Source organism: Eucyclogobius newberryi, unplaced genomic scaffold (genome assembly GCF_026437365.1).
Source record: "Eucyclogobius newberryi isolate DKJ021-1_F unplaced genomic scaffold, fEucNew1.0.hap1 SCAF_11, whole genome shotgun sequence".
Taxonomy (NCBI): domain Eukaryota; kingdom Metazoa; phylum Chordata; class Actinopteri; order Gobiiformes; family Gobiidae; genus Eucyclogobius; species Eucyclogobius newberryi.
The window spans coordinates 20,845,973-20,863,746 of record NW_027315735.1 but is presented as its reverse complement, the minus strand read 5'-3'; the positions used below and the strand labels follow the sequence as shown (position 1 = coordinate 20,863,746).

The following is a 17,774-nucleotide window of genomic DNA, read 5'->3' as shown; positions in this document are numbered from 1 at the left end:
TAAATATTTCGTAGCACACATGTAATAAGTAATGTTCTATGCAAAAATGAGGAAAAAATACAAAAAACGTGTGCCTTTCTGCGTACAGATTTATTAGAAATTGCTAAATAATTAATAGAAATGAATCAGGACCAATAACGTTATTTTAAATGTAATTTATTTATATTTAATTGGGATGGTCTCACTTGGAGAGGGAGCCCCTTGTACATGTGTTTAATGTCAGAAACGTAAGGCCAACATCGCTCACGGTGAGTCTTTTACGTAAAGGGTTTGTTAGGACAACTCTCATTCTGTTCATCAAGTGCAGACCACCACACTGAGGGTGGGGCGCCATCTGATGGTAGAAAAGAGTTGTAGCCACTCAACTTCTGGGATCCCCCTTTCAATGGTAGCAGATAATACAACATTTAAAACCACAATTATACTAAACCTTAGTCATATTTTCATCTGACTTGCCCTTTTCCCTTGGGACACGACCCATATTATAAAACTCCAGGTTTGGCCTCATGTCAGTGACATGGGCAAGCCGATTAGACATAGCAAAGAAAGCAGCAATTGCAGCAATGTCCCAGGCATCCTCTTTATCAAAACCCACATCTTCTAATGACTGAAAGTGCTTCTCTGTGACTGTATCACAACGACACACTGTCATAGCAAAATCCAGCATAGCCCGCTCTCGTGGTGACAGCTCTGCAGTCTGGTAATTAACAGTCACCTGCAAGAAAATGAAGTAGTCATTAACCTGGAGCCAAACTGTGCTAAAGATTTCATGAAAAGACAGACAGATACCTCATCAGAAACGATGGGTTTCTTTGAGTAGATACGGTGCAGTGCACTATGGGAGATCACACAGTAAAGACATTTATTATGAACACTGGTTGCCACAACAATTAGCTCGCGATCTGCCTTGGTTAAGTTCCCTGTAACACACATAATAGAAAGAAATTACACATACTTCAGGGTTTCACTTTAAAGACAGATAGCTCACGTTGCAATAGTACATTTTAAAGTTATTTCTAAATAAGTGTCCTACTGAAATGTGCGTTGCATTCAGATGGAAATAGCATAGACTTTTCAGGTCAACATTGACATTGATTGAATGTATGACGTGGTTAAAATAACTTTCATAATTAGAAAATGTCTAAACGTGACACACCTCAGATTAGGCTAAAGAAAGCGAAACACACCTGTGTCTTTGTTCATCAGCTCGTTGTAATAGGCAAAGAAAGCTCTGAACTCTGCAGGCCTGTGGGAAAGAACTTTAAAAACGTTGGGCAAGAAGCCTCCCTGTAAATATGTAATCTCACATGAAACAAACACTTCAGTTCAACAAACAATGCTTTTGACTTGTGTTACTTTTGACTCCACTTCATCCATTACTTCCACCATGTCATAGGGCAGGTCTTTTTTGTTAGGAATCGGGTAACGACCGATGTTCTCGTGAGGAGCGTCGCTGGAGAAATGTCTGTTTACAGGCTTCGTGGCCGCACTCATCTTGACATAATGTGTCCACTAGCCGAACGACAGTGGCAGTGAGTTATTGAAAAACAGTTAACAATGTTATACCACTTGATCAAAACTTACTAATGCTCTGAACGGCTTGGAGATAACACTGCACGCCATTTCACCAGCCCCAAAACTGCCAAATTTTAGAGACGTCACGTAAAGAGTGTCGGCTCCGCTCTGGTCCAATCGGTGCGAAGCTTCTTGTCACACACCCACGCGCCATAGAAGGTAATGGCCGCCTCAACACAAGGGGGCGCTCTGACACAGGCGAGACATGCATAAACTCCACGCTTGCTTTTCGTTTACAAGGTGATAATCGATTTGAATTTTCAAAAGCGTAAAATACAGTGATACAATTATATAAATATAAGCATTATAAATATAAGCATAAGACTCTCTCTCAGTTGTCAGTTATACCAAAAATAGGTGGAGCCCATAGTCCGGAAGATAAACGCAAGGCAACAATACTCGTCGATACCGTGGCCCGGAAGTGATTTGTTATAGGTTTTGCGAGCCAAACAGCTTGCGTTCGTTCAGTGAAAACATTTCGGGGTCTTTTCTAAATTCCAACCCCGTTTTGCCATTTACTTCGTTCAAATATGTTTTATCATGTAAGTCGACTTCCTTCTTTACTGGTTTCCAAAAACATTTTCAATGCCTAAACAATGCGCCCTAACAGCTACTTAATGATGAGACAAATTATTTAGTGCACGTTTTCTAATTACAGATCTCTCTAGAGCATGAAATATTATTACATCCAAGGTATTTTGGCCCCAATCTTCTCAACACGGTGAAGCAAAAGCTTTTCACTGAAGTGGAGGGCACATGTACTGGCAAGTAAGTGGCTTTTGTATAATTTAGTAAACCTATCGGTTTCTAGGGATTTTAACATTACATGTTGTCCCCAATTTAAAAAAACAACAACAACTAAATAAGTCAGTTTTTATTCTCAGGTATGGCTTTGTTATCGCTGTCACTACTATTGATAACATTGGGGCTGGTGTAATTCAACCAGGGCGAGGTTTTGTCCTGTATCCAGTCAAGTACAAGGCAATAGTTTTCCGTCCATTCAAAGGAGAGGTGGTGGATGCTGTTGTCACTCAAGTTAACAAGGTTTGAGTTCATGCGACACTGTAATTCTATTCTTTCTTTAATTTATTTTTATTTAGCTCTTGTTTTTATGTTTTTTTCGTAAATACATAGTGTGTTTGTTAAAATGGTGTTGTTTTAAAGTAATCTAAATTTTATCTTTTCTAGGTTGGATTGTTCACAGAAATCGGTCCTATGTCATGCTTCATTTCCCGCCATGTAAGATTTATAACATTTATGCTCTAAAGAGACTGGGTGCATCACCTGCTAAAGATGGTCACTAACATGGTGGAACAGACTCTTCATTATATCCAGTGTGTTCGAGTTGTATAACACTTGACTGAGCCGCTCCCCAGATGTGTGGATTTGGTTTTGTGTTCACTCCTAATAGGCAAATTTAGTTGCATTGACTTTAAAAAGCCTATTGATTCTGTGGAAAAAAGCAAAGGTGACAGCCTTTCAGTTTAGGCCAAATAAGATGAGATAAGATATTCCTTTATTGTCCACACATGGGGAAATTTCGTTGTTACAACGCAGTAGATACAGAGAAAAGGACAGATATCTTATAGGAAGTTTAAAAAAAATAGATAAACAAAACAAAAAACTCTTAACATACACAGATGATGCATCTTGTGTGTTTGGGGAGTTTGGCTTGACGTTAAGGTTACTTATGTATTGTCATTAATGTCTTTGATTGTTAAAGTATGTTTACCTTTTCAGTCCATTCCTTCCGAAATGGAATTTGACCCAAACTCGAATCCACCTTGTTATAAAACGGTTGATGAGGTAAGATACATTGACAATATTTCTCCCAATGTTTTATTCTGGAAATTGTACAAATACTTGTATTTTCTTTTATATGTTTTAGGACATTGTAATACAACAAGATGATGAAATCAGATTAAAGATTGTGGGTACAAGAGTTGACAAGAATGACATTGTAAGTGTATGCATGTTTAGTTTGTAACAGACAAAATTTGTGTGTTTTATTTTATTAGATTTGTTATTTACATTTTTCTTTTTTTTCAGTTTGCCATTGGATCTCTGATGGATGATTATCTTGGTGAGTATTAGTTATGATGGTAATTTGTTGTTGGAATAAGCCAAGCATTTGTACTTTCTGAGTGATTGCATTCATTTGTTACATTGCACTTTCATGTTATGAATTGGGTGTTCTTTATTTTTACTAAAAAGTATCTGCAGCTAATTTTTGAGAGACCCATTTGTGAGCCAATAGGCCCTTTGCACGATGTCGCCTGGCTAGTTCCAACAGGCCCTTTGCACAATGTCGCCTGCCTAGTTGTTGTTGTTGTTGTTTTATGGCGGTTGACATCCGAGTGTTGCATTACCCCCAGACTTTATTCCTTAGACTTTGTCGTAGTCCTAAAAGTTCTTCTTCCAGTGCCTTGACTTCCCTAGTTCCAATAGTTCCAATAGGCCCTTTGCACGATGTTGTTGTTGTTGTTGTTTTATGGCGGTTGGCATCCAAGTGTTGCATTACCGCCAGACTTTATTCCTCAGACTTTGTCGTAGTCGCCTGGCTAGTTCCAATAGTTCCAATAGGCCCTTTGCACGATGTCATCTGGCTAGTTCCAATAGGCCCTTTGCACAATGTCGCCTGGCTAGTTCCAATAGTTCCAATAGGCCCTTTGCACGATGTCGCCTGGCTAGTTCCAATAGGCCCTTAATAGGCCCTTTGCACGATGTCGCCTGGCTAGTTCCAATAGGCCCTTTGCACGATGTCGCCTGGCTAGTTCGGGTTGCTGTTAAAGTGTGGATGTTAACATCTCGTTTCATTCATTCTCTGTTGGAATTAGTTTAGGCTTGGGGATCTTTAATTGCATAGTCCATAGTCTTTATGTATTGTCAGCCCTTGGACTACACTTGTATCAAATTGTGGATCAATGTTGTTCTAAACGGTGAAAACCATTTTTAAGTTTATTAAGATGTTATATCAAAAGTAGATGTATAGTTTTGGATAGCATTTTAGAAATGTTCATGTCTGGTTAATCAGACTTTGTTTCGCTGACACAAATAAAGAGGTTAAACATATTTTTTTTTACATTAGTACCAACTGTCCTGCCAAAAGGAAATGAATGAACATTTAAAGCAACCATACAAAATGCCTGACTTGCACTTGAAAGCAGCACTACTGCTCATTTCTTAGCATTGTTGCTTGGAGAAAGTCATGTGTGTTCCTAAAAGGGCTAAGTAAATGAATGAAAATATAATCGATCTTAATTTCAGGACATCCTCTGTTACACTTACTGATGTGTGTGTGTTGTGTGTTTATCTCTAGGTCTTGTGAGCTGATTTGGCCATCTGGAATACTATTTAACGTGGATGTTTTATAGTAACATCACTATGTTCAGTGCTTGTTAAGATTTGATTGGAAAATGAATATTGTAAGCGGTTGCAAAATACATTGTACAACATTTGGTGTTATGATTCTGATTCATATTTTCAACTTTACAAATTGCATTTTTTTTTTTTTTTAACAATAAAACTCATTTAATTTTCGTCTTTTGGTCCATGTCTCCGTCATTCAAAATAAAGCTCCCAAAAATAAAATAAGCTTTGGGCGGAACGCGTTGAGTGCGCAGGCGCGGGGCACGCGCACGCATTTTGGACGTAAATACGTCATTGAAACGTGCCTACGTTCTTTCTTTTCTCTCGTCCTGAAGATGGCGGCAGGGGTGAGTAAGATGGAGAAGATGCCTGCGATACATGGTTTTTCAGGTTTAATGATACCATCCGCTTAAAATCGGGCCCATCTCTGGGTGTACTGGTCACCACGATGTCTACTGTGCAGCGTCTGCCTTGAAATGTTACACTCCGGGCATTATTTTGAGACATTCATTCAGACCGCTTCATATTCGTTGCCTGCGAACCGCTGCCTGACGTTGCGTTAATAGCAAACTACGCCTCTTGTCTGCACCATTGACACGTTACATTGGGGACTACGTGTCATGAATGACTTCTTTGGCTGGTAGTAAATGTAAAATTAGTTGGAACATTTAAGTCTTTTAACGCCAAAACGGAGTTGGTACAAAGTTGGTTCTACATACCGTTCGTCCCTGATGCTACACACGCAAGCTAAAAGCCACGTGAATTTTTCTCTAGTGAAAGTGTTGTTTGGTAAAGAGCTCTGTACAGTGTGGAGGTTTGAAATAATTGCGGCGATTAAACGCTTACAGACCGGAATCATTGGTTGTCCAAACTATCCTAAACTTTATACATTTTGAATTTAAATGTAACTTCTAATTTGTTTTTATTCCCCCTCAGACCCTGTACACATATCCAGAGAACTGGAGGGCCTTCAAGGCTCAGATAGCAGCCCAGTACAGCGGTGTTTCACTCAAACTTGCCAGCAGCTCCCCTGCCTTCATCTTTGGGCAGACGAACCGCACTCCTGCCTTTCTTAATAACTTTCCCCTTGGCAAGGTTGGTACAACAAATGGCAGGGTATTGTTTAAAAAGATTTAATGTATTTTTGATAACTAGAGTACTTTGTGCAGGTACCTGCGTACCAGGGAGATGACGGCTTCTGTCTGTTTGAGAGTAATGCCATCGCTCATTACTGTAAGTATTTCATTCATTGGATGTTGATCCTAAAAGGCAAAAGTGACAATTTTAATGTTGCAATTTCAGTGAGCAATGAGGCCCTCCGTGGCACCACCCCTCAGGCGGCGTCCCAGGTGCTGCAGTGGGTTAGCTTTGCTGACTCCGAGATCATTCCTCCAGCCAGTGCATGGGTTTTCCCCACTCTTGGAATCATGCAGTTCAACAAGCAGGTATACAGTAAAAGTGCATCACGGTTCCTGTTCAGCTTTAGTACTGTCCAGTTCCACATGCCATACTATTTGAGAAATGCAACTCTCGATGAACAGTTATTGTTTTAAAGATAAATCCAAGGGTATAATGTGCTTTGTGTGTCTAGGCCACAGAACAGGCAAAGGAGGATGTGAAGAGGGTCCTGACTGTGCTAAACCATCACCTGAACACCTGTACCTTCCTTGTGGGAGAGAGAATTAGCCTTGCTGACATCACTGTTGCCTGCTCTATGCTTTGGCTTTACAAACAGGTTAGTGTTTTTCTGTTTAAAGAGTTTAAGGGAACAAGCGGTAGAAAATGGATGGATGGATGGAGTTTACCTGTGTTTGACACTAAAAATAACATTTCCCTTTTCACCTTATAGGTGCTTGAGCCATCATTCCGTCAGCCCTACACCAATGTAAACCGCTGGTTTGTCACATGCATTAACCAGCCTCAATTTAAGGCAGTGCTCGGAGAGGTGAAACTCTGTGACAAGATGGCCCAATTTGATGGTGAGGAAAACATAAGATTTTTCCTTTTCAATTCTCTTAGGGATGCAATAATCACATTCAGTCTGTTATCCTGAATATAATCTTGGGTCGTTTGACTCAAGCAGTTTGCAGGTTTACATCTTATCAGGGAAACATGTGGTGTGTAGCAGAATACTGTTCAATATTCAATGGCCTGTATTTCATAAGTCTGTATTCTTGTTGAGGAAGGTATAATGAAAGTCCTTTTTTAATCAAACATAATGGGCTCAACACACGTGGAGCGTCGGTGCTCTCATTTCCAGTGCGGAAATCGGCGCTCTCACTCAGGTCAGCGACAAACCAAAGTAGTGCTTGTGAGCCTGCGACGCGATCCTGGAAGTAGAGAAATGTTCAACTTTCGGTGCTGTCGCCCACATTGCAGCTAAGTGACAAATGGATGATTAAGGTCTTGTATTCCTCAAATTTCAGCCAAGAAGTTTGCAGAGATGCAGCCAAAGAAAGAAACCCCTGCAAAGAAGGAAAAAGGTGGTAAAGAAGTAAAGCCCCAGGAAAAGAAAAAGGAGAAGAAAGAAGAGAAAAAGCCTGCCCCAGAAGAAGACATGGATGAGGCTGATGCTGCATTGGCCTCTGAGCCGAAAGCAAATGACCCTTTTGCTCTGCTACCCAAAAGGTACCCGTGTTTAAAATGTACCATTTTTAAAGCCATTTGATCATTCTGGTTTAATATGGATGCAAAGTTAGAATATGAACATAGTCAATGAATAGAGCCCTTTTTTAAAGTCACACTGACGAGGTATTTTGCATTTAATTACATGCAATTGTATAGATTAATTTTCTCAACGGCTTTTAATCAAATTGTGTCCATGTATAAAATGCATTCATATTGCCATTTAAAAATGTATCAAATTATCACACAAGCTGTCCTAATTTTGCTTCTGCTCAGGACTCACTTTTTTACTTGAGCCCTATTAAGTAAATGTAAAATTAAGCAAACTAAGTTCTGGACTGGTATAAAACAGCTTCATGAAAACACAAAACTAAAGGTATGAACTGTAAATCCCTGCATTCCGGTGCTTTTTGGTGCCATTTTGCTGATCTACAGAACACTGCTGGCTTATGTGTTCCTCCATAATATATTCCCGCTTTTATTCTATTTTACTTAAACCTGAGAATCTTCTTCTAAGGAGAACCCTGAGCTTACGCTGCTGCTTATGTCGGTCCTGGCTCTGTCGCTCTCTGGCCATTTTGGCTACTGTACGTTGACGACAGCAGTTCTGCTTGTCAGTGCTGTAATGTAAGCTTGTTTCAATGTGGCTTTGGACAACTACAAAGCACATTTTGTGCTTGTGATTTATAAAAGGACGAATAGACGATACACTGTTCCAGCGTGCGCACACAAACTGTGGAAAGACCCCCAAAGTCTTTGGTGGCTCAGAGAGGAGAGGCTGAATGAACATGTCGCTACAGAAGTTACTAACCTGCTAAAGGAGGGAGAATGCGGTAGTCATGATTCGTCAATGAGTGCAGCTAGACAGATTTGGACTGTTTTTGCTGCTCATGCCACTACAAATTCCTCCACGTGCCCACTGACATACACGCCTAGGTTTGCTGACCCATAGCCTGTACTAACTAATCTTTACAACACACTATTCTGGAAGGAGCTATAAAGAACCAGACACGGAGAATCTGCGTTCCAGTGCTTTGGGGCAATGGTCTGGAATAGCCTTCCCAAAGTCGTGAGACAGGCTCCCACCCCGGCTGTGTTTAAACCCAAACTAAAAACTGTTTTGTTTAGTCGCGCCTAAGACTGACATAATTTTACTTTTTTTTTATTATTTTTTTTTTAAATATATTTTAAAATGCTACGTTTCTTTACTTTACTCTACTCTAATGTACATTGTTTTACATTTTTATAAACTGTATTGTGTTTTTACGTGTTTAAAACACTGTAAAGCACTTTAAATTGCAGTTTATGAATTGTGCTTTATAAATTTTGATTAGTCATAAGTCCCCTGTCATTGGGCAAGGCAGTGTCCTCTTATGGCACATGCCTTAATCTGACAGTGGAAGACTAAATTCTGGCCATATTCATCCCAGTCTTCTGATAAGTGAGCATAGGCTGGTTCATGCTGTGGGCACACTTTTTAAACAAGTTTTAGAACCCAACTGTCTTCTGTCTGCTTAAAGGCTCTAATTTTTATGTTTCTGTTTTCACTTTTCTTTAGCACATTTATTTTTGATGAGTTCAAGAGGAAGTACTCAAATGAGGATATTGAGAAGGTGGCCATTCCTTACTTGTGGGAAAACCTTGATCGTGAAGGCTATTCAATCTGGTATTGTGAATACAAATTCCCCCAGGATTTAACTTTGACCTTCATGAGCTGCAACCTTATTGGAGGTAAGTGAAGTACATAAGGTATTTTATAATTTAGCTTGTTTTACATGTGGGCAAACTTGTGACAACTTTTCTCACGACTCAAGACAGTTTCTCCATAGAGACGGGGCAGAACATTGCCGATTTCAAGTGGAGCTCAAAGTTGTGTGTTCTACTTAAAGGCCACCCCATGTTTGAGACTTTTCCTGGCTTTCCTCAGTTTCACCGCGAAAACTAAACCTGCTCACAACTGCACACTTCCCTGTCATTTGGCAAGGCAATGTCCATTCATGACTTTGTCTTAATATGAAAGGGGTAAAAGAACTTGAGGCCATATTCATCCCAGTCGTTTCTGTTCAGTGAGTACAGGCTGGTTCATGCTGTGGCCACATGGCTATGCCAATGGAACAGCAGTTAACATTTTATACTTTTGATGAGGGAACTCTGTAGGAAAAACCTTTTTTTTAGACTGATTTGGGGTTGCGCTCAAGCTTATCACTCCCTGGACCATTCTCAGCTTTTAGTTACCCACTTAAAGCCTGACACACCAGCATTATCTGTAAGGCGGCAACATGTATCATTAAGGCGTCTTTCCATGTGGTAAGTTGACTAAGCTGATAAACTGCATTCTTTGAGGGAATTATGACTAAGTGCAGTAGTGATCAAATTAAATTGGTAACGGGGACATTCATTTTGCATTTCAGGTCTTTATTAATGCTTGGGTTATTTCTATGTCTGCAATGTTGCCGATGGTTTCGCTTATATTTTTACAGGTATGTACCAGCGCCTGGATAAACTGAGAAAGAATGCCTTTGCCAGTGTTCTTCTGTTTGGCACACCCAATAACCATGCCATCTCTGGACTTTGGATTTTGAGAGGCCAAGAGTTGGCTTTCAAAGTAAGTCTTTGGCGCTCTCGTCATCACCACTTTTTGAAAAAGCTTGTACTTAAATGTGCACTCGCTCACTGTGTGTCACCTCTGAAGTCTGCACCAGCAAGGTAACCTTCCGTTTGGAAGGGGAACAGGGATAACTTTTAAAGGGAGGACCTTGGAGACTTAATCTCCTGGCATCCATCATTCGCGTGCTTTTCTTGAAATATTTCTGAATAGTCAGAAATTTGGTTTCTTTATTTTCCCCTGTCAATGGGCAAGGCAATGTCCAAAAATGGCATGAGTTCTTAATCTGACAGGGGAAGAGAATTTTTAGTCCATTTTCATCCCAGTCATCTCTGATAAGTGAGTATAGGCTGGTTCATGCTGTGGGCACACTTCAAAGTTTAAAATTTAAAAGTAGGGGACCACTGATGTATCGACTGATACACGTCATTGAGTTATAGCAGTTTCAGTCAAAAACCACCAATATCAGCTTGGTAATGAAAGATAATTCTCTTCAGAAACAGGAGGTAAACCGCTCCATGGACAGAGGCTGTTTATTATATTAACAGAACTGGCTGGAGACTTTAATCCAGTCTTTATTCTGAGGTCAAATGACAGTTAGACTTAAAAGCACAGTTGTTAATAATGAGCGCAACAAATGTTGTTTTTTAACCTTATTTGACAAGGTTTCCTCCGACCATCAGTTCAGACATGTTAACTCCAAATAACTTAAGTGTGAGAGGTTTTAAGAGTGCAGTAGTCAAATACTGCTGCTGGTACAGGGGAAGGAAGCGCTTAGTCTGAAATCTAAAATTTTGTTTACAAATGTGTATTTACGCAAGCGTTAGCCGATAGTCTAATCTAAATAGTGCTACTTATTTCATATGTTTATAGCAAGTATAGGTCTTCGATTTAAAAAGTGTCTGCCCAAAATGTAATTTAAAGTCCGTGTTATAACTGAAACATTTTAAATATGTAAAAAACAAATTGGGTCAGTTTGCCTTCTCACCATATAGGCATTCATGTGGAAATGCAATGTTTTTTGACATAATCCACTTGCGTATATTTCTATGGGACCCCCCCTCCCTCACTTGCATAGTCAAATGTTTATCTGCTCATTATCAGGGCCAACATGGCAAGTTTAGGATTTTACATCTGAAATAGATTATGTTTCTGCATCACTTTAAAATGTGTTTGTGGCTATGGCGCACTCTTCAGAATAACGCATTATTGTGCTAGTTTAGGAAGTGTCGAACTGTAAACACTAATTTCACTTAAATCAACTTCAAAACATCCTTTTATAAATGATCTGATCTTTTACAGTTGAGTCCTGACTGGGGAATCGACTATGAATCATACACTTGGCGCAAACTGGATCCTGCGAGTGACGAGTGCAAGCTGATGGTGAAAGAGTACTTTCTCTGGGAGGGAGATTTCAAGCATATGGCAAAGCCTTTCTGCGATGGCAAGATCTTCAAGTGAGCATTCAGGGACACTGTGCAAATGCTCTTGACACTTACAGACTCTTTGCCACCACGCACTTAACCACAAGATGACTTGGATTGACGACGTTTGAAGATTTGTTTAAGTGGCGATTCTATGGTTTTGATGTGAAAATAAAGCATTTTCCACAACGCCACTTACAGGAGGTTGTTTTATTTATCGTCTGGTATTAAGTTTAACACTTTTGATGAATAAACATTTTAATGTTTGCTTTAACATCTTGCCTTTCATTTTTAAAACATTAGTCAGCCATAATTTTAATAGAACTTTGGCCTGGAGCTACCGTCTTTTGAAGTACTACTTTGTCCTCTAGAGGGCAGACATTGGTAAGGTTTGAGCTACTCTTAGCTGTGATTAAGTAAGTTATACAGATCTTTGCAATTTGTTTCTGCCAGATGTGGCATATGTAGAATTCGTGAACCATGAGGCTGTAGGTATGTTTAAATTTAAAGCCTCTAGAATAAAATATCGTTGCATGTTGGTGTGTTTACTGTCTAATACATTTTGGCTTTTAACATGGTTTCCAAATGAGGGAATTTAGAAGGTGTCTTAAGGCGATTCATTTAGACCTTTAAAAGTAGCACACGTATGCTTGATAATTGAAAATTAAGGAATGGAAAGTACTGTTGTGCAATTGAAGTGATTTCGCCTGCTGGCAGAATGATTCAGGGTCATGTTGGTACAGCCATACTTAAGTCTGAATCATAGAGGCCATTTTGGTGTCTTCTGTGGTCACATGGAAATCAGAAAATGGAAATTTTCCCACAACATTGAAGCGCTCAAGTCCTTGAACACATGACTCACCCATCCTGTGGCTCATGCTGAAGGAGGGCTGAAACCTTGTGCCTGTTCCAGTTATGGGTAACCCTTAGGCTGCTGGAGAGGTGTGGCAACCACAGGCTTTTCTGTTGTCCAGTTAGACATAAAAGCACCATGTGTATTATTCAAAATGTCACTAAGTTTTGATTCACTAGAAATTAATCGTTTTTAACAGTGGGAGTGCGTTGGCTTAGTATTTAGGTATTGAATATGATTGTGTAGCCTCAGAGTTAAATAGTTCCACTCACAAGAACAATACAGTGGCTTATGCCAATAGCAACATTTCTCTTCTAACCCTGCCAACTGTCCTCCCCCTTGTTTTACTTGGCCTTGCGCAGTTGTCTTTTTTTCCTTCCTATTTGCCGCTCCTCACTCAATATCCATTTTTTTGTGAATGCACAAAGAGTTTTTTCCCCTGCTAAGTAGCTGAAGTTTAGGGAGTGCCTGTCAGGGAACAACAGAGTGAGGCCATATTGTTTTACCACCAGGACCAACCTTTAGGCTTGGTATGTGCATGTATCATGTACCTGGTGGTCTCCCAGTGTTTCACAAAGATTCTCAACTAACATATTTATTTGTTACAATCATGTTTCAATTAATCAATTGTTTTAAAATAACAAGCGTGTGTTTCAGGGTGTCTTGGATTGATATACTGGTAAGTTTATCGATCTACCTTTCCACCAACACTGCTTTAAAATATAAAGTCTGGCCCGCCGAACATTTCCAATTTATATTTAAAAAATATATATATATATATTTTTTATTCATAGAACTGCAGTTACATCCGTAACCGTTTTTATCGCTAAAACTACGCGTCCCACAATGCCGCCAGTGGCCAATGCCACGGGGCTCTGCTGCACTGCTGTGTGAAAGTGCACTAAGCAATTTTGAGCAAAAGTTTAGTGGTGTGTCAGTTCAGGTGTACAGATAACTACACAGACATGGAAATGTTAGTTAGTACATTTAAAAGTTTTTTTTTTTAGATCTTGAGAAGTTTATTTTGTTATAAAGTCAAATGTTTATTTTTCCCCTCCATCCCTTGTTGGGAAATGGGAGGTTTTGTCTATAGGAGTTTTTGTTTATAAGAGTGTTTTTCAAACTTCCTATAAGTTATCTGTTCTTTTCCTCTGTATCTACCTCTGTATCTACCCGCGTTGCAAAAATGAAATTTCCCCATGTGTGGACAATAAAAGATTATCTTATCTTATCTCTGTGTAGAACTGTAGATCAACTCTGAAGTTGTAATGCACATAAACTGAAGCACAGTGTTGGTGAAATTACACTTGTTTTTCTAAATACATTTCAGTTTATGAGAACAAATGTTTTGTAGTTTTTTTTTATCGGTCCAGTAATTGCTTCAAAACAGCGTAGACTATATAAAGCTATTTATTTCTTATATTTTTTATAGTTTTATGTTTTACGTTAAGTTCGGCCCGCGACCCAGCCTGAGCATCAAAATTTGGCCCGCGGCCCAAATGAGTTTGACACCCCTGGTCTAGAGTATTTGGGTCCTGACAAACTTTACTGGAAAACTTTGATATTCTGCAGGAATCCTTTGGCTTGGAGAAAGAAGACTTACAAATGAGAAGTTCTCAAGAAATAAAACAAAATAATTATTATAACCCTTTTACTTCCAAGGGGAATAATATCTAAAGTATATAAATACATTAATTACCTGGACAACTAATCTACAAAATACATTAAAACTAAATGGGTGAAAAAGAGGGTAATTTTGTTTTGCTAGACAAGGAGTGGGAAAATTTGTGTACTACTTGGTCTAAGTGTCCACTACTAAAATGGAGGATTGTGGTTGCAATTTTATAAAATACAGTATGCAACCAGTTCAATGATTGGAACACACTGTCACTTACAATATTATGAAGAAAATTGGAATTGGGAACCACATATTTGTTTATGTCAAAAGTAACTCAAGAGTTACATATTTTGGACAGTAATACTGTAATTCAGATATTTATTTTTTTTAGCTGTAACTATAACTATAACTATAACTATAACTATATATATATATATATATATATATATATATATATATATATATATATATATATATATATATATGTGTGTGTGGGTGGTCTCTATGTGGGACCCTCTGGGTGGTTCTCCCCCATCAAGCTACCAGAGGCCCCTGGGAGCTTGAGGGTTCTGCACAGTATCTTTGCTGTTCCTAGCACTGCACTTTTCTAGACTGAGATGTCAGATGTTTTTCCTGGGATCTGCCATTCTTCCAGTTTGGGGCTCACTGCCCCAAGTGCTCCGATCACTACGGGCACCACCGATACCTTCTCCAGGCCTTCTCCAACTCCTCTCTGTGGCCTTGGTATATACATATATATATGGTCCGACATCGTCCCAGAACACGATAATGATGTGCCTCCTCATCTGACTATTTAGGCTTCATATGAATTATTCATACTGGGTCCCCATTTTTATGCCAATTTTGGCCATTTGTGCCCATTCAATTATTAAAAACGTAATTCTTTGTTTCAACTCAGGAGAGGTTTCACAGGTCTTTCCTTCCTGCTGCTGTCAGACTCTACGACAAACACTGTTAGCCCTGACCATGTGTCATTCAGCTTCATAATCATGTGCAATACTGTCATATTCATTTGACATAATGTCAATCATCTCTGGTGCAATAATTTCCTTTCATATAACAGCTGTAAATAAGAGTGTTATTATTATTTTTATTAAGAGTATTAGAGGTTTTTTATAAGTTATCTTTTTTTTTTTTTTTTTTTATTTATTTATTTTTTTACTTCTGTGCCTTATCTGTGTTGCAACACTGAAATGTCCCCATTGTGAACAAATAAAGGTTATCTTGTGTCTTGTCCCAGAATCCCCAAATGCACTTTTTAGGGACTTGCAAATATGGCGGACAAATATATGCACAATTAAAGTACAAAAATGTCAATTTTTGCAAATAGACATTATTTGGAACCCCCTGGGGAAAATGGCCATCTCATTTCAACATGAGGTTTTATTTGTGAACAACTTTGCTCCACCGTAGAGGTGACCCTGGTTCAGCTTCTTTGCTGTACAGTAGTGTATGGGACATCCCAGGCTGACCATGACCACACTCAGCTCCCACAGTCCCACCCCTTGTAGTTGTAGGCTGTCGGAGGCTGGACGACAAAAGGCACACATGCACAGATGCACATGTATCGTAAACTTTGCTGAAAGGAATGGGGGAAGGACAGAGAGAGAAACAAAAAGTCAGTACTTGAAAAAATGAAGAAAAAAAATATATATATACAAACACATACATACTTACATACATACATACATACATGCATTAAGCATTCATTCAAATAACAACAACGTGCACATATCTAGAAGAATTTTTGAGTAAACAAAATAATAGGTGTAGTCATTTGGATGCACTGTTGGCTCAGTTGACAAATACTATCCATTTGTCTCTGATTTTCTCATATGTTTGCCGCTCATTTCTTTGTGGCAGCGTAGTAAGTCAGTCCTGGAATGGAATGAGACAGGTCAAAGGTGAGTCTGCTGAGGGGAAATAGCTGAAATAGGCAAGCAAAGACAAGATGATATTGTGAGGAGTCAGGCAGGCACATCGAAATGGTGTGGGTTTACTTGGGGTAACTTTTGTTTAGTCAATGTGACGTCTTTATGGGTCATTTTCTTATGTTGCCTTGCAACAAAAGTGACCACTCGGGCAGGAGTAAGTATGCTTGTCTTGAGGGAGGAGAGGCGAGGTACAGCAGAGGGAAAACAGACAGCCCCTGCTCTTTTGGACATGAAACCCCAGAGTTGCATCTGGCTCGTATTACAAGACTCTGGAGGTGTGGCAGCTGGAGATATTGTTAAACAAGAGTGAAGTGTTACACGTACTTGTATGGCTGTGTTGCAAGACTGGTTGATTCTTGCTAGTTTACCTGAAGTTTCATCAAGCCATTGACCCTTCATACATTTAGGTTTAACTGTTTATTATGTGTACATATATAATATAACACACAGAAACACTTTCCTTTTTCGATTGAATTGTTAAACGATTACGGACGATTTGAGACTACAAACCAACAAAGACTTACCCCGTGTGTCTTTCTTTTTGTTGAGAGTTTTGATGATCTTTGGTTTATGGCAGCCTCAACGTCAGTCCTGTCTGAGAAAAAGCTAGTCGATACTTCATTGACTTACTGTTGGTTATACTTCGTCCTGTAAAGACTTTGCGTATTGGAATGTTTACAGTTATGGCTGGAATGTGCAGCTCAGAAAGGTATCAGCTTGTGTTGAAGCAGAGATGGGAGTGGAGTCGCAACAGAGAAGTTATTGCGAAACCCCACATCTCTTGCAATGGGCTATAAATGTGGGCAAAACATCTCGGGCAGATCTGACTGAATACTGACTTTGTTGTTGGAAGTTGCATGTTCAAACAATTGAGTAAATGCACCTAGAGACAACTTTTCAGTGTATCTACTTTCTGTGCACCAGGTCCTAGTAATGGCAAGACTGGACCTGACCAGGGTGCTTTTAGGAACTGAGCTGGTTTGATGAGGAACTAAAACTATTCGGTAGTCACAAACCACGCAAACGCCCTTTTATCTAAAATAATGAGTGGCATTGCTGTACTGTAAACTCTTGTGTCACATGTGATATTTATCCATACACGCACAGGGTATTGTCATGGAAACATCCTCGTAGTACCTGCCCCTTGCTTATTATGTTGCTATAGCAGCCATCCCAGAATAGTCGGCTTTCCCCCCTCTGTGTTCCTCCCTCGTGTTCGTGACTCACAACTTGCAGTGGAAACCACAATTCAATCTGTCTCTCATTCCCCTTTTTGCCTTGCATTCTTCACTGCACCAAAGGAACAGTTTGCCTTACTGAATCATCTGCGTGTGCAGCGGGGAATTCCACATAGATTGATCATAAGTTGCTATGGTGATTCCAAATATCAGGCCATGACCTGGTGTTTGGGGATTTGAGGTTCTTCTGTCACAAGCAGATTGTGCTTGTGACAGAAGACTATTGCTACTATTGGTTAACTTTGTTTACGGTGAATTGTCCCAATCTGATGTGCCTTCTGATACCATCATGAATTGCATGGTCAAAGTAAAATTAGTTCATGTCAATTCTAACCTTTAACGCTTAAAACAACTTTTTGTGCAGTCTTGTTTGTTGGAGTCATGTGTTTTGTATATTCAATTCTAGAGGCATTAGTTGCGACATGTAATTATCATATATGTGTGTAATATATGTAACATATAAAATGTTAATTCACTAATTCGTAATGTTTAAAAGATTTGTTGTTCATCTT

General features: G+C 39.3%; 3 protein-coding genes across 3 annotated transcripts; 2 read left to right on the top strand and 1 right to left on the bottom strand.

Annotated features, from left to right (window-relative positions):
* Window positions 1–377: 377 nt before the first annotated feature.
* On the bottom strand, window positions 378–1,687 carry LOC140347049 (uncharacterized). Its single transcript, XM_072433376.1, has 5 exons — window positions 1,585–1,687; window positions 1,357–1,512; window positions 1,188–1,287; window positions 790–920; window positions 378–715 (listed from the first exon to the last, which is right to left on the bottom strand). Exons 1-5 carry the CDS (start codon window positions 1,621–1,623, stop codon window positions 425–427), a joined length of 717 nt encoding a protein of 238 aa, XP_072289477.1. The 5' UTR covers window positions 1,624–1,687; the 3' UTR covers window positions 378–424.
* Window positions 1,688–1,982: 295 nt separating this feature from the next.
* Window positions 1,983–5,115, top strand: polr2g (RNA polymerase II subunit G). Its single transcript, XM_072437749.1, has 8 exons — window positions 1,983–2,117; window positions 2,234–2,343; window positions 2,460–2,619; window positions 2,764–2,814; window positions 3,316–3,381; window positions 3,464–3,535; window positions 3,625–3,658; window positions 4,895–5,115. Exons 1-8 carry the CDS (start codon window positions 2,106–2,108, stop codon window positions 4,906–4,908), a joined length of 519 nt encoding a protein of 172 aa, XP_072293850.1. The 5' UTR covers window positions 1,983–2,105; the 3' UTR covers window positions 4,909–5,115.
* A 99-nt stretch (window positions 5,116–5,214) lies between these two features.
* On the top strand, window positions 5,215–11,792 carry eef1g (eukaryotic translation elongation factor 1 gamma). Its single transcript, XM_072437748.1, has 10 exons — window positions 5,215–5,291; window positions 5,881–6,039; window positions 6,114–6,177; window positions 6,247–6,389; window positions 6,536–6,679; window positions 6,794–6,923; window positions 7,371–7,572; window positions 9,128–9,300; window positions 10,050–10,174; window positions 11,477–11,792. The coding sequence occupies exons 1-10, from the start codon at window positions 5,280–5,282 to the stop codon at window positions 11,633–11,635; spliced, it is 1,311 nt and encodes a 436-aa protein (XP_072293849.1). The 5' UTR covers window positions 5,215–5,279; the 3' UTR covers window positions 11,636–11,792.
* The last annotated feature ends 5,982 nt before the right edge of the window (window positions 11,793–17,774 follow it).